General features: G+C 47.7%; 1 protein-coding gene across 6 annotated transcripts in view; it reads left to right on the top strand.

Moving 5' to 3' along the window:
* tmem232 (transmembrane protein 232) overlaps positions 1-16641 on the top strand; it is a 237188-nt gene that overhangs the window by 156195 nt on the left and 64352 nt on the right. For all 6 annotated transcript variants that reach the window (XR_011949087.1, XM_072516415.1, XM_072516414.1 and 3 more), the window contains exon 8: positions 2909-3087. Coding sequence is in view for 5 of the 6 variants with exons in the window: in XM_072516415.1 (XP_072372516.1) it covers positions 2909-3087 (179 nt within the window). In the remaining variant the exon portion in view is untranslated. The remainder of the gene's footprint in view (positions 1-2908; positions 3088-16641) is intronic.

The raw sequence follows: 16641 nt of genomic DNA, 5'->3' as shown, positions 1-16641 counted from the left end.
ATTTTGATTGACAGCTCAAGAGGCAATTAAAGGATTAGTTGTCTTTGATGTGGCATTATGAATAAATGTTTTTTTGTTTTTATAAGGAATTAAGCACTTGGGGTGATTTAAAATTTTGAATAGGCTTTCATGGATGGGAGCATTAAAAAAAATATAGTGAGGACTGTAATAGACATTGAGGCCTTCATTTTATTTCATTTCAACATGGTTCCTGATGTCGCCCATATGGATACTGGGTGAATTGACATAGAGAGTGTAACGGCTAAGAGTGTGGATGGGTTGGTGTGAATTGGCATTAAATTGGCATTGAGCTATAAGGGGCCATGGGGATTGATGGGTGAAATGGGTTGGTATTACATTGGCAAGGGGGCATTTAGGTGACATGGAGAATGGGTTGAGTGGTTGATGGGGTATGAGGAATGAGGACTGGAGGGTCTACAATATAACAAAACAACTGAGTCAAAGTCCCAAAGAATCAAGATGGACCTTTTAAGTAGCCTATTGTGGCTGCCTCCGATCAGCATCTGGGGACAGCATGCTCCACTCTTTCTCGCCCCCGTCCTTGCAGAGTAAAAATTCGGAAAAATTGGTAAATTTCCTGACTCGGACTGAGCACCTGGGTAGCAAAACCTCTGGCCTTTAGTTTCTAAGCTCCATGAACACTCATGGCTTAGGCATTTTTATCTTTTTAAATAAAACTGTTGTGTACATCAATAAGTCATATTTTCTATCGGAAGGATCAATTGCACTTTGCCTTAATTGCATTACCGTGCTACAAAGCTCAACATGAAATGCCAATAGATAGTTCTGATAGCTACTTTGGTGTCATTGCTCAACGGTGTGTATGTTCATCAGCTTGCTTACTGTTCGGTTTGCATACAAAAATGACACTCTACAAATTTGGAACTGAGTTTCTATGGAGCATAGATTTCTGAGAGAAGCATGGTAAACTGTTGTACCAGTGAGTAAATGACATCCTCGGAATTGCTGGGGCTGGTGTTATTTTATGAATATTTGATGCATTTACAAAAAGTTCCTCTTGATTCTATTTTGTTTTTATATAAATGATTTTATTGGGTTTTCGAACACAGTATATTTAAAGGTGTACACAAACAAAAAGAAAAAAGTACAGGGGAGAAACAAAGTGAGAAGATAGTACATAGCTAAATCGCTGGTTTTGAAAGCAGACCACGGCAGGCCAGCAGCACGGTTCAATTCCAGTATCAGCCTCCCCGAACAGGTGCTGGAATGTGGCGACTAGGGGCTTTTCACAGTAACTTCATTTGAAGCCTACTTGTGACAATAAGCGATTATCATTATCATTATCATTACAAGATAAAACTAACAACGCTATATAGTTCGAAAAATCACGTAACTAGTGAGTAAAGAAAAAACAAGGTGTGTGAGGAACAAACTGGGGAAGTGTATATATATCGAGGTACTGGAGAGACATTTACAGTATACCTTTATACAAGCCTTGTCTGTTCTTCCATTTTTACATATATCATCCCCCCCCCCCCTCCAACACAAAGAGAGTACATGCAGCACCAGTAATACAAAAATGGATCTGGGTGGACGCCCCTGATGATGTTGCTTGCTTCTCCCGGTCAATTTTCACTGTTGTAATTGTTGTGCGTTTGCCTCTGCTTCGGCCGTTCGTCATTTCTTCCTCCTGTACTTTCTACTCTCTGCTGCTATGCTTGTCATGGTCGCTGTCGTTTCCTGTGCTCTCCTTCCAGTTTGTGTTCCCTCGTCTTCCCATGCCCTCTGGTTCCCCTCTATTGTTTTTTACCTCCTGTCTTTCCTTCTTCCCCCCCCCACCCCTCTCTCTCCCTGCAGATTACATTTCTTTACTATTGAGTTTAGCTACCCCTCTGCACAGCTCCACCCCCCACCCCCCGCGTCTTTCCCTCCCTCCTTCTCTTTTCTCATGTTTTGGCTACTTTCCTCTGGCTCTTGGCTACTTGGTTATTCCTCAGCATGTTCGTTGCCCACAAACAGGTCCCGGAACAGTTGGTGAATGGCTCCCATGTTCTGTGGAAGCCATCGTCTGACCCTCGGATGGCAAATTTGATTTTCTCCATTTTGGGAGATTCTGATAAGTCGGACAGCCAGTCTGCAGCTTTGGGTGCTGCTGACCGCCAGCTGAGCAGGATTCTACGGCGGGCGATCAGGGAGGCAAAGGCAAGGTCGTCCGCCTCCTCTCGATGAAGCGATCTGACTGGTCTGATACCCCGAAGACCGCCACTTTTGGGCATGGCTCCACCCTCACCCCTACCACTTTGGACATTGCCTCAAAGAAGGCTGTCCAGTACCCAGCAAGTCTGTGGCAAGACCAGAACATGTGGGCGTGGTTGGCCGGGCCCCTTTGGCATCGTTCGCATCTGTCCTCCGTCTCCGGGAAGAACTTGCTCATTCAGGTTCTTGTTAAGTGGGCTCTATGTACCACCTTTAGTTTTGTTTGGTTGAGTCTTGCACACGTGGAGGTGGAGTTGACCCTATGCAGTGCTTCACTCCAGAGTCCGCACCCTATTTCGAGCCCCAGGTTTTCCTCCCATTTCTTCCTCGTTGCGTCCAGTACGGTGTCAGCCCTCTCTACCAGTCGTTCGCACATGTCACTACAGTTTCCTTTGCCTAGAATATTTGTGTCAAGTAACTCCTCTAGTAGTGTCTGTGGTGGTCGTGTGTATGTCCGTAGGAAGTTAAGCTGCAGGTACCGTAGTTCGTTGCCCCTGGCTACTCTTGATTCTATTTCAATATATTTATTCCATCCATACAGCAACATGATCACAGTAACTTACATGTTAAATGATGTTCAGTTTCACCTGAAGAAGGTTATCTGCAAATATATGAAGTACAGACAACATTGGAATTATTACTTTTACAAAACGTCCTTTATCATCTTCAGTTAAAAACAGGTTGCCAGTGTCATCGGCAAGTGACTGAGCCCCTACAGAAAGCATGCAACATCAGTCCGGTGCTAAGGGAATGCCTTCTCGTTTGGATTTATGTGAAACATAAAATTCAACTCTTGGATGATATTTTGAAACATCTTCTCCTGAGGGAACAACTGTGCAATACAAATTGGTAAGTTTCATTATTATTAAAACATTGCATTTGCCTCCAGGTTTCATAAATAGGGGAGACGGTGGCATAGTGATATTGTCACTGGACTAGAAACTAGAAACCCAGGGTAATGCTCTGGGGACCTGGGTTCAAACCCCGCCACTGCAGATGTTGAAATTTGAATTCAATAAAATCTGGAATTAAAAGTCTAATGATGACCATGACACCATTGTCAATTGTCATAAAAACCCACCTGGTTCACTAATGAAGGGAAGGAAATCTGCTGTCCTTACCTGGTCTGGCCTACATGTGACTCCAGACCCACAGCAATGTGGTTGACTCTTAACTGCCCCCTCAAGGGCAATTAGGGATGGGCAATAAATGCTGGCTCAGCCAGCGATGCTCACGTCCCATGAACAAATTAAAAAAATAGGCGATAAATGACAATACTGTTCAGGGAGAAAAGATATTGCTGGCATTGAATATTGCATCCTTTTAGTTGACAGAATAAGAGCAACATTTTGTGACTTCCCTAAAGGCAAAATTGTATCTGTATCGTATTTGTGTTACACATGTGAGGCAATTTTTAAAAATTGTGCACACTGTTCATTTATTGTGGTACTTTTCTTTCATAGTGCGCTTCGGAATTTTATTAACAGTTATTCCTTAATTTTTAATTTTTTGACATCTTGAAGAAATGGCTGCAGTGACAATGATGAACCACGGCAGGCCATTTCATTCTCTGTACCTTGGCATACTTAGGCACGTGTACAAAAACCCATTAGATGTGATGCTCGATATCTGTTTGGCATTGGAACCTGTTCCGCAGGGATGAATGGAATTGATAAAATGGCATTATATGTACGTATGACTTAAGCTGTAATATTGGAATTTATCCTAAGAATTCGTACCGAATTAGCTTTGAAGAATTGAGAATACGAATCAAAATTGTACAATAAACCAGTGGGTTTGGCCATGTGTTCATTTACTTACAGAGTTAAACATGACTAGAGGCAACAGTGTCTAGCTCATTGTGAGATCCAAGGCAAATGTTTTTTTTAAAGTGGTTTGCTTGCAATGGCTATCACCCAATACAGTAGCTAGCACATTGTACCCACCCTTTCTGTTCATTTTTGAAACAGTTCTTCTCAATCATACCCTGTACGTATCTCACCCTAAAGAGTCATGCATACAAATATTAGGTGGATTGGCCACGCTAAATTGCCCTTAGTGTCCAAAATTGCCCTTAGTGTTGGGTGGCGTTACTGGGTTATGGGGATAGGGTGGAGGTGTGGGCTTGGGTAGGGTGCTCTTTCCAAGAGCCGGTGCAGACTCGATGGGCCGAATGGCCTCCTTCTGCACTGTAAATTCTATGACATTATTGGCTGGATTCTCCATCGGCGGGATCCTCCGTTTTGCTGGCAGAATACTCACGCCCGCAGATTTCCCAACGGTGTGGGGATGCCCATAACGGGAAACCCCATTGTCCGGCTGCCGGGAGGGAGAATCCCACTGCTGGCTGGGGCGCAACGCACCAGAAAATAGGTGCGGCGGGACGGAGAATCCCGACCACATCTTTGTTTTTTAGTTTCATAATCTATTCATTTTATTTTTAATATTGAGTTGTAAGGAAATTGGCTTTTGCACAGTAATGTTATTTCTTCCTTGAGGTCCCATTGGAATTTGACAGTAAAGGGCAGCACAGTAGTACAGTGGTTAGCACTGTTGCTTCACATGCCAGGCACCCAAATTCAATTCCTGGCTTGAGTCACTGTCTGTGCGGAGTCTGCACGTTCTCCTCGTGTCTGCATGGGATTCCTCCGGGTGCTCCGGTTTCTTCCCGCAAGTCGTGAAAGATGTGCTTAAGTGATTTGGGCATTCTGAATTCTCCCTCAGTATACCAGAACAGGCACTGTAGTGTGGCAACTAGGGGATTTTCACAGCAACTTCAGTGCAGTGTAAATATAAGCCTACTTGTATTATTAATAACGATTATTATATAAGAAATCAGTGGTACTGAGGTAAAGATTTGGATTTTAAAAACCCTTCAGAAACAGTTTCTCAAATAGTTTGTTAGAGTCCCTGCTGACATATCAAAAATAAATCAACCTTGATTTTAGTACTTTCCTGAAATTGAAAGGAAAGACAAATAAACTAGATCAATGGCTAAAGCCCATTGTGACCTGTTGCAAAGCTGAAGCAATTTAGCTTTGTTAAACTAATGACACCATTAGTCCCCCTTTTCCCCCTCTCGAATAAATACAGCAAGAAGTGTTTTGAAGAATGGTTTTGACCTCTTTGAGTGCTGTGATTCTTGAGGATGGACTCAAAACAGGGGGCGAAATTCTCCGGTATCGGCGCGATATCCGCCGACTGGCGCCCAGAATGGCGCAAATCAGTCGGGCATCGCACCGCCCCAAAAGTGCGGAATGCTCCGCATCTTTGGGGGCCGAGCCCCAACATTGAGGGGCTAGGCCGGCGCCGTACGAATTTCCGCCCCGCCAGCTGGCGGAAAAGGCCTTTGGTGCCCCGCCAGCTGGCGCGGAAATGACATCTCCGGGCGGCGCATGTGCAGGAGCGTTATCGGCAACTGACGGCATTCCTGCGCGTGCATAGTGGAGGGAGTCTCTTCCGCCTCCGCCATGGTGGAGACCGTGGCGAAGGCGGAAGGGAAAGAGTGCCCCCTCGGCACAGGCCAGCCCGCAGATCGGTGGGCCCCGATCGCGGGCCAGGCCACCGTGGGGGCACCCCCCGGGGCCAGATCGCCCCGTGCCCCACCCAGGACCCCGGACCCGCCCGCGCCGCCTTGTCCCGCCGGTAAGGTAGGTGGTTTAATTTACGCCGGCGGGTAGTTTGCTGCAAACAATGGTTTGTTTGAGGTTGCGCGGTTGTTTGAAGGCAAGTAGTGGGGGTGTTGGGATGACCATGACAAGATGTTCATCATCATCAATGACGTGTTGAAGGCTGTGAAGAAGATGACCTAGTTTCTCCGCTCCGGGGAAGTACTGGACGACGAAGGGACGACCCAGTCTTCAGAACAGTGACCACGACACCACACAACCCTGCCATGGCAATCTCTGCAAGACGTGTCAGATATCGACATGGATACCACTATTACACGTGAGAACATCACCCACCAGGTATGCGGTACATACTCATGCGACTCGGCCAACGTTGTCTACCTCATTAGCTGCAGGAAAGGATGTCCCGAAGCGTGGTACATTGGCGAGACCATGCAGACGCTGCGACAACGAATGAACGGACATCACGCGACAATCACCAGGCAGGAATGTTCCCTTCCAGTCGGGGAACACTTCAGCAGTTAAGGGCATTCAGCCTCTGATCTCCGGGTAAGCGTTCTCCAAGGCAGCCTTCAGGTCGCGCGACAACGCAGAATCGCCGAGCAGAAACCTATAGCCAAGTTCCGCACACATGAGTGCGGCCTCAACCGGGTCCTGGGATTCATGTCGCATTACATTCATCCCCCACCATCTGGCCTGCGAAATCCTACCAACTGTCCTGGCTTGACACAATTCACACCTCTTTAACCTGGGGTTACCCCATCTCTGGATCTGTAAAGATTTAATCACCTGCTAATGCTCGCATTCCAAGCATTGTCTGGCATCTTTGAATCTGTCTATATATGTGTTTCTGGAACATACCTCTTCATTCACCCGAGGAAGGAGCAGCGCTCCGAAAGCTAGTGATTCGAAACAAACCTGTTGGACTTTAACCTGGTGTTGTAAGACTTCGTACTATTATAAAGGATGTAATAGCAGAACATTTAGAAATGCATAATGTGATGGGGCAAATGTATGAGAATTCTGAGGTGGTAACAAGCAGGATAGATGAAGGGGAACCAGTAGATGTAATATACTTGGATTGCCAAAAAGCATTCGATAAGGTACCACGCAAAAGGTTACTTAATATGATAAGAGCCCATGGTGTCCGGAGGGTCCATGCAGACTTGATGGGCCAAATGGCCTCCTTCTGCCCTGTAGGGATTTTATAATTAGCATTGATAGAGAATCGGCCAACTGATAGAGGACAGAGTTGAGATACGAGGGATATTTTCAGGATGGCAACCTGGAACCAGTGGAGTGCCACAGGTGCTGGGGCCACAATTATTCACAATATATATTAATGACTTGGATGAGGGAAGTGAATCCACTATGGACAATGGAAGTGAATGCACTTTTGCCAAGTTTATGGATGACTCAAATAGGTGGGAAGGAAAGTGGTGAGAATGACACAAGGAGTCTACAGTGGGATATAGACAGGCTAGTTGTGTGGGAAAGAACTTGGCAAATGGAATATAATGTAGGAAAATGTGAAGTTATGCACTTCCCTAGGAAGAATAAAGGAGCTGAATACTATTTAAATGGAAGAAAACTGCAGCACAGAGGGATGTGGAGGTCCTCGTGGATAATTCACAAAAAGCTAGCACGCAGGTTCAGCAGGTAATTGGGAAGGCAAATGGAATGTTAGCCTTTATTTGAAAGGGAATGGAGTATACAAATAAGGAAGTCCTGCTGAGACTATACAAGGCACCAGTTAGACCACATCTGGAATACTATGAACAGTTTTGGTCCCCTTATCTAAGGAAAGATATACGGTTTTGGAGGCAGTCCAGAGAAAATTCACTAGATTGATCCTGGGTATGAAAGGATTTTCTTTTTTTTTTTAATAAATATTTTATTGAAAATTTTTGGTCAACCAACACAGTACATTGTGCATCCTTTACACAACATTATAACAATACAGATAATAATGACCTTTTTTATATAAACAAAAAACAACAAATAAATAAATATTAAATAACAAAAATGAAAACTAGCCCTAATTGGCAACTGCCTTGTCACAGGCTATACCCCCCCCCACCCACCCACCCCCATCCCTCCCCCCCCCCCCCCCCCCCCCCAAGTCCTGGACTGCTGCTGCTGCCTTCTTTTTTCCCCCATCTATCTTTCCGCAAGATATTCGACGAACGGTTGCCACCGCCTGGTGAACCCTTGAGCCGACCCCCTTAGGACGAACTTAATCCGCTCTAGCTTTATGAACCCCGCCATATCATTTATCCAGGTCTCCACCCCCGGGGGCTTGGCTTCTTTCCACATTAGCAATATCCTGCGCCGGGCTACTAGGGACGCAAAGGCCAAAACATCGGCCTCTCTCGCCTCCTGCACTCCCGGCTCTTGTGCAACCCTAAATATAGCCAACCCCCAGCTTGGTTCGACCCGGACTCCTACTACTTTTGAAAGCGCCTTTGTCACCCCCACCCAAAACCCCTGTAGTGCCGGGCATGACCAAAACATATGGGTATGATTCGCTGGGCTTCTCGAGCACCTCGCACACCTATCCTCCACCCCAAAAAATTTACTGAGCCGTGTTCCAGTCATATGTGCCCTGTGTAATACCTTAAACTGAATCAGGCTTAGCCTGGCGCACGAGGACGACGAGTTTACCCTGTTTAGGGCATCTGCCCACAGCCCCTCCTCGATCTCCTCCCCTAGCTCTTCTTCCCATTTCCCTTTTAGTTCGTCCACCATAGTCTCCCCTTCGTCCCTCATTTCCCTATATATATCCGACACCTTACCATCCCCCACCCATTTCTTTGAGATGACTCTGTCCTGCACCTCTTGTGTCGGGAGCTGCGGGAATTCCCTCACCTGTTGCCTCGCAAAAGCCCTCAATTGCATGTACCTGAATGCATTCCCTTGGGGCAACCCATATTTCTCGGTCAGCGCTCCCAGACTTGCGAACTTCCCGTCCACAAATAGATCTTTCAGTTGCGTTATTCCTGCTCTTTGCCACATTCCATATCCCCCATCCATTCCCCCCGGGGCAAACCTATGGTTGTTTCTTATCGGGGACCCCCCCAATGCTCCGGTCTTTCCCCTATGTCGTCTCCACTGTCCCCAAATCTTCAGTGTAGCTACCACCACCGGGCTCGTGGTGTAGTTCCTCGGTGAGAACGGCAATGGGGCTGTCACCATAGCCTGCAGGCTGGTCCCCCTACAGGACGCCCTCTCTAATCTCTTCCACGCCGCTCCCTCCTCCTCTCCCATCCACTTACTCACCATTGAAATATTAGCGGCCCAATAATACTCACTTAGGCTCGGTAATGCCAGCCCCCCCCTATCCCTACTACGCCGTAAGAATCCCTTCCTCACTCTCGGAGTCTTCCCGGCCCAAACAAAACCCATGATGCTCTTTTCTATCCTTTTAAAAAAAGCCTTCGTGATCACCACCGGGAGGCACTGAAACACAAAGAGGAATCTCGGGAGGACCACCATCTTAACCGCCTGCACCCTCCCTGCCATTGACAGTGCTACCATATCCCATCTCTTGAAATCTTCCTCCATCTGTTCCACCAACCGCGTTAAATTTAGCCTGTGCAATGTGCCCCAATTCTTAGCTATCTGGATCCCCAGGTAACGAAAGTCTCTTGTTACCTTCCTCAACGGTAGGTCTTCTATTTCTCTACTCTGCTCCCCTGGATGCACCACAAACAGCTCACTCTTCCCCATGTTCAATTTATACCCTGAAAAATCCCCAAACTCCCCAAGTATCCGCATTATTTCTGGCATCCCCTCCGCCGGATCTGCCACATATAGTAGCAGATCATCCGCATATAAAGATACCCGGTGTTCTTCTCCTCCCCTAAGTATTCCCCTCCATCTCTTGGAACCTCTCAGCGCTATCGCCAGGGGCTCAATCGCCAGTGCAAACAGTAATGGGGACAGAGGACATCCCTGCCTTGTCCCTCTATGGAGCCGAAAATATGCCGATCCCCGTCCATTCGTGACCACACTCGCCACTGGGGCCCTATACAACAGCTGCACCCATCTAACATACCCCTCTCCAAAACCAAATCTCCTCAACACCTCCCACAGATAATCCCATTCCACTCTATCAAATGCTTTCTCGGCATCCATCGCCACTACTATCTCCGTTTCACCCTCTGGTGGGGCCATCATCATTACCCCTAACAGCCTCCGTATATTCGTGTTCAGCTGTCTCCCCTTCACAAACCCAGTTTGGTCCTCGTGAACCACCCCCGGGACACATTCCTCTATTCTCATTGCCATTACCTTGGCCAGGACCTTGGCATCCACATTTAGGAGGGAAATTGGTCTGTAGGACCCGCATTGTAGCGGATCCTTTTCCTTCTTTAAGAGAAGCGATATCGTTGCTTCAGACATAGTCGGGGGCAGTTGTCCCCTTTCCTTTGCCTCGTTAAAGGTCCTCGTCAGTACCGGGGCGAGCAAGTCCAAATACTTTCTGTAAAATTCAACTGGGAATCCGTCCGGTCCCGGGGCCTTTCCCGTCTGCATGTTCCTAATTCCTTTCACCACTTCTTCTACCGTAATCTGTGCTCCCAGTCCCACCCTTTCCTGCTCTTCCACCTTGGGAATTTCCAGCCGATCCAAAAAATCCATCATTCTCTCCCTCCCATCCGGGGGTTGAGCTTCATACAATTTTTTATAAAATGTCTTGAACACTTCATTCACTCTCTCCGCTCCATCTCTCCTTCCTCATCCCTCACTCCCCCTATTTCCCTCGCTGCTCCCCTTTTCCTCAATTGGTGTGCCAGCAATCTGCTCGCCTTCTCCCCATATTCATACTGTACACCCTGCGCCTTCCTCCATTGTGCCTCTGCAGTGCCTGTAGTCAGCAAGTCAAATTCCACATGCAGCCTTTGCCTTTCCCTGTACAGTCCCTCCTCCGGTGCTTCCGCATATTGTCTGTCCACCCTCAAAAGTTCTTGCAGCAACCGCTCCCGTTCCTTACTCTCCTGCTTCCCTTTATGTGCCCTTATTGATATCAGCTCCCCCCTAACCACCGCCTTCAACGCCTCCCAGACCACTCCCACCTGAACCTCCCCATTGTCATTGAGTTCCAAGTACTTTTCAATACATCCCCTCACCCTTAGGCACACCCCCTCATCCGCCATTAGTCCCATGTCCATTCTCCAGGGTGGGCGCCCTCCTGTTTCCTCCCCTATCTCCAAGTCTACCCAGTGTGGGGCATGATCCGAAATGGCTATAGCCGTATATTCCGTTCCCCTCACCTTCGGGATCAATGCCCTACCCAACACAAAAAAGTCTATGCGCGAATAGACTTTATGGACATAGGAGAAAAACGAGAACTCCTTACTCCTAGGTCTACTGAATCTCCACGGGTCCACACCTCCCATCTGCTCCATAAAATCCTTAAGCACCTTGGCTGCTGCCGGCCTCCTACCAGTCCTGGACTTCGACCTATCCAGCCTTGGTTCCAACACCGTGTTAAAGTCTCCCCCCATTATCAGCTTTCCCGTCTCTAGGTCCGGGATGCGTCCTAGCATTCGCCTCATAAAGTTGGCATCATCCCAGTTCGGGGCATACACGTTTACCAAAACCACCATCTCTCCCTGTAATTTGCCACTCACCATCACGTATCTGCCCCCGTTATCCACCACTATAGTCTTTGCCTCGAACATTACCCGCTTCCCCACTAATATAGCCACCCCCCTGTTTTTCGCATCCAGCCCCGAATGGAACACCTGCCCCACCCATCCTTTACGCAGCCTAACCTGGTCAATCAGTTTCAGGTGCGTTTCCTGTAACATAACCACATCTGCTTTAAGTTTCTTAAGGTGTGCGAGTACTCGTGCCCTCTTTATCGGCCCGTTGAGCCCTCTCACGTTCCACGTGATCAGCCGAGTTGGGGGGCTTCCCACCCCCCCCCCCTTGCCGGTTAGCCATCATCTTTTTCCAGCTTCTCACCCAGTTCCCACGCAGCTGTATCACCCCCAGGCGGTGCCCCCCCGCCCATCATCTCCCGTACCCACTCCCCCCTTTCCCCAGCAGCAGCAACCCAGTAATTCCCCCCTCCCACCCCCCCCGCTAGACCCCCCGCTAGCGTAATTACTCCCCCCATGTTGCTCCCAGAAGTCAGCAAACTCTGGCTGACCTCGGCTTCCCCCCGTGACCACGGCTCGCACCGTGCGACGCCCCCTCCTTCCTGCTTCTCTATTCCCGCCATAATTATCATAGCGCGGGAACCAAGCCCGCGCCTCTCCCTCGGCCCCGCCTCCCATGGCCAACGCCCCATCTCCTCTCCCTCCCCACCTCCCCCCCCATCACCACCTGTGGGAGAAAGAAAAGTTACCATACCGCAGGATTAGAACATAAAACCCCTCTTCGCCCCCCCCCATTCGCCCCACCACTTTGTCCAAACGTTCTTTTTCATACTCCACTCATTCCAGTTTTTCTTCTACAATAAAAGTCCACGCTTCATCCGCCGTCTCACAGTAGTGGTGCCTCCCTTGATATGTGACCCACAGTCTTGCCGGTTGCAGCATTCCAAATTTTATCTTCCTTTTGTGAAGTACCACCTTGGCCCGATTAAAGCTCGCCCTCCTTCTCGCCACCTCCGCACTCCAGTCTTGATAAACGCGGATCACCGCGTTCTCCCATTTACTACACCGAGTTTTCTTTGCCCATCTAAGGACCATTTCTCTATCCTTAAAACGGAGGAATCTCACCACTATGGCTCTGGGAGTTTCTACTGCTCTCGGTCCTCGCGCCATCACTCGGTATGCTCCCTCCACCTCCAACGGACCCGTCGGGGCCTCCGCTCCCATTAACGAATGCAGCATCGTGCTCACATATGCCCCGACGTCCGCCCCCTCCACACCTTCAGGAAGGCCAAGAATCCTCAGGTTGTTCCTCCTTGCGTTGTTTTCCAGTGCCTCCAACCTCTCCACACATCGTTTCTGGTGTGCCTCCTGTATCTCCGACTTCACCACCAGGCCCTGTATATCGTTCTCATTCTCGGCTGCTTTCGCCTTCACGACCCGAAGCTCCTGCTCCTGGGTCTTTTGTTCCTCCTTTAGCCCTTCGATCGCCTGTAGTATCGGGGCCAACAACTCTTTCTTCATTTCCTTTTTTATCTCCTCCACGCAGCATTTCAAGAACTCTTGTTGTTCAGGGCCCCATATGAAACTGCCACCTTCCGACGCCATCTTGGTTTTTGCTTGCCTTCCTTGCCGTTGTTCCAAAGGATCCGCTGCAATCCGGCCACTTTCCTCTCTTTCCATCCGTGTCCAGGGGGAACACCCTCCTGGTTTACCGCACGGTGTTTTTAGCCGTTAAAATTGCCGTTGGGGCTCCTATCAAGAGCCCAAAAGTCCGTTTCACAGGGAGCTGCCGAAACGTGCGACTCAGCTGGTCATCGCCGCACCCGGAAGTCTGAAAGGATTTTCTTATGAGGCGATGTCAAGTAGACTGGGCCTGTACTCATTGGAGTTCAGAAGAATGAGAGAATTACCTTATTGAAACATCTAGGATTCTCAGGGGGCATGACAGTATAGTTGCTGAGAGGCTTTTTCCTCTCGGACCAGAGAGTCGAGGTCTCGAGGGCATAATCTCAGAGAAAGGGGTCACCCATTGAAGACAGAGATGAGGAGGAATTCCTTCTCTCTGTGAATTTGTGGCATTCTTTACAGCAGAGATCAGTAGAGGCTGGATCTTTAAGTATGTTCAAGACTGAGATAGACAGATTTTTAATGTAAGGGAATCAAGGGTTATGGGGCTAAGGTGGGAAAGTGGAGTTGAAGATTATATCAGATCAGCCATGATCTCATTGAATGGCGGAGCAGATCCAATTGGATGAATGGTCTATTTCAGCTCCAATATCTTACGGCCTTCAAAGGGCACCTCCATTTGAGACACTCTCATGTTATCATGCCTACATTGACAGCACCCATCTCTTCCAGTGGGGCTGCCAGCCACATATCACAGTGGGCTCTCCTATTGGACCTCCTGGTTCACTGGTTCACTCATTGTCCTCAATTGAATGGGGCTCCCGAGTGTGGCTTCTTAATTGACTGCCTCTCGGAGAATTGCAAATCACACCCCACCATGATAATATCTGGGTTCATGACTAGAAATTGAGCATGAAGTCGGGATCCCATTGATCTTGATACAAAATTCAGTTGTGTCTCGATCTGTGCTGGTGGCTGCAAGTGTTCTGCCCCTGCTCTGCCATGCAGTCACTCAACATTGGCTGCACACTACAATCAGGCAAATGAGCAGGCAGCAACACATTTGTGTGTTACTGACATCAGAAGTAACAAGTGGACGATAATCGTGCATCATAATCAATGTGCATATTTTGGACCTTATCAAATTTCACAGTAATTTTCTCTAAATGAATTGCTGATCCAAAGAAGATGCATGCCTTTAATAAAAATAAAAATTATTTTTAAAAAAAAGATGTATGCACAAAAATAAAGCATTTCTGAAAAAAATCAATTAGAGTTGTAAATGCAATCACAATAGCAATTGTAATAAATTAAATAATCACACAGTGTGAACACATGAGACCTTTCATTAGGCACATTAAATGCCCATTGGATTGGATTTCGTTTATTGTCACGTGCACCGAGGTACAATGAAAAGTATTTTTCTGCGAGCAGCTCAACATTTAAGTAAGGGCAGCACGGTGGCCTAGTGGTCAGCACAGCTGCCTCACGGCGCTGAGGTCCCAGGTTCGATCCCGGCTCTGGGTCACTGTCCGTGTGGAGTTTGCACATTCTCCCAGTGTCTGCGTGGTTTCGCCCCCACAAGCCAAAAATGTGCAGAGTAGGTGGATTGGCCACACTAAATTACCCCTTAATTGGAAAAATTAATTGGGTAATCTAAATTTATTTTAAAAACCAGATCATTAAGTACATGAAAAGAAAAGGAAATAAAAGAAAATACATAATAGGGCAACACAAGGTACACAATGTAACTATAACACCGGCATCGGGTGAAGCATACAGCATTAATGAGGTCAGTCCATAAGAGGGTCATTTAGGAGTCTGGTAACAGCGGGGAAGAAGCTGTTTTTGAGTCTGTTCGTGCGTGTTCTCAGACTTTTGTATCTCCTACCCAATGGAAGAAGTTGGAAGAGTGAGTAAGCCGGATGGGAGGTGTCTTTGATTATGCTGCCCTCTTTCCCCAGGCAGCGGGAGGTGTAGATGGAGTCAATGGATGGGAGGCAGGTTTGTGTGATGGACTGGGCTGTGTTAGTTTCTTACGGTCTTGGGCTGAGCAGTTGCCATACCAGGCTGTGATGCAGCCAGATAGGATTCTTTCTATGGTGCATCTGTAAAAGTTGGTCCAAGGCATTTAAAATGATGGATTACATGTAAAATTGTAATTTGGAAGGCAGATGACCAGGATAAGGTTACACCAAGGGATCAATAAAATCAGTCATCCCAATGTAAATTTGCTTTACAGTTATCAGTATTTTGGTGCTTCAGCGTATGCTCTTCTTGAACAGATAGATATAGTATATTATTAAGCTCAGTTACAGATGACGTACAGATAGTTGGAGCCAACATAATAGTGAGACCTAAATAAACAAAATAAAAGAAAGATGATCAAAATGTCACTCATTTACACAGTGGAGAAAAATTAAGGATCATGAGTAACAATATTGAAAGCTCAATCCTGCACTGTGTTGAGATTTAAACTGTCTTCTCATCAACATTTACATTTTTGCACTTCCGGTAGTGGCTATGAGGGAGTAAGTCGCACATTTGGTGGCTCTCGCTCCGGCCGGACATTTAGACCTTTTCCCCCGACATTTTCGAACTTTTGAGTGCTGGAGTGGAAAACAATAGCACTCTAGATCTGAATCCATACAGAGTTGTATGGACTTAAGGAGTAGAAGGGAGCGAAAACAGGCGAAAAAGGGACTGAACAAAGGCGGTGTGGAAGTTCAAGCGGGAGGAAAGATGGCCGACGAATGGACCACGGAACGGACGGTCCAGACAGCACTGGACAACATGCTGAAGGTCATGAAAGAGAGCTTCGCAGCGCTGAAGCGGGATAATTTGGAACCGCTTCAGAAAGCGGTGGAGCGACTGGACCAAAGGCTGGACGCCCAGGATAAGAAGGTCCAGGCGCTGGAGAAGGCAGTGGAGGAGCAGGCAGATTTCTAAACGGTAGTGGACGTGGAAATTAGAAAGTTGAAGGAGCAACAAACAAGGCTGATGGACAGGCTGGAGCACCTGGAAAATAGGTCTCGCCGACAGAACCTAAGACTCATTGGCCTCCCGGAGGGGGCCGAGGGAGTAGATGCCACAACATATGTGGCAGACATGCTGCAGAAGCTGGTGGGGGACGATTTCTTCCCGCGTTCATTGGAGCTGGACAGGGCACACAGAGTGCATGCGAGGCAGCCGCGAGGGAGGCCCCCCCCCCCGGCGTCGATGGTGGTCAGGTACCGTGCTGCCCTTACGTGAGACCTCTATTAGATTGATACATTTTTTTATGTCCACATGGCTCCTGTCTGCCCATAGTGAATAACTGGGTGAGTGGCTATGGAGGTGTCATGAGCGTTTACGAGGGACATGTGTCAATGGGGGGGATGAGCTTTCTTTTTTTTTTAGAAAACATTTTATTGAAGCATTTGTAATTTTCACAGTTTAACAAATTAACATTCTAAACAGCCTAGCGGCCCGACACATGCAACAATATTACAATAACATAACCAACTACCCCCTCCCCCTAGCTCCTAACTACCCGTATATTA

Source organism: Scyliorhinus torazame, chromosome 9 (genome assembly GCF_047496885.1).
Source record: "Scyliorhinus torazame isolate Kashiwa2021f chromosome 9, sScyTor2.1, whole genome shotgun sequence".
Lineage (NCBI taxonomy): Eukaryota > Metazoa > Chordata > Chondrichthyes > Carcharhiniformes > Scyliorhinidae > Scyliorhinus > Scyliorhinus torazame.
The sequence above is the reverse complement of the archived record's forward strand: the minus strand, read 5'-3'. Positions and strand labels throughout refer to the sequence as shown.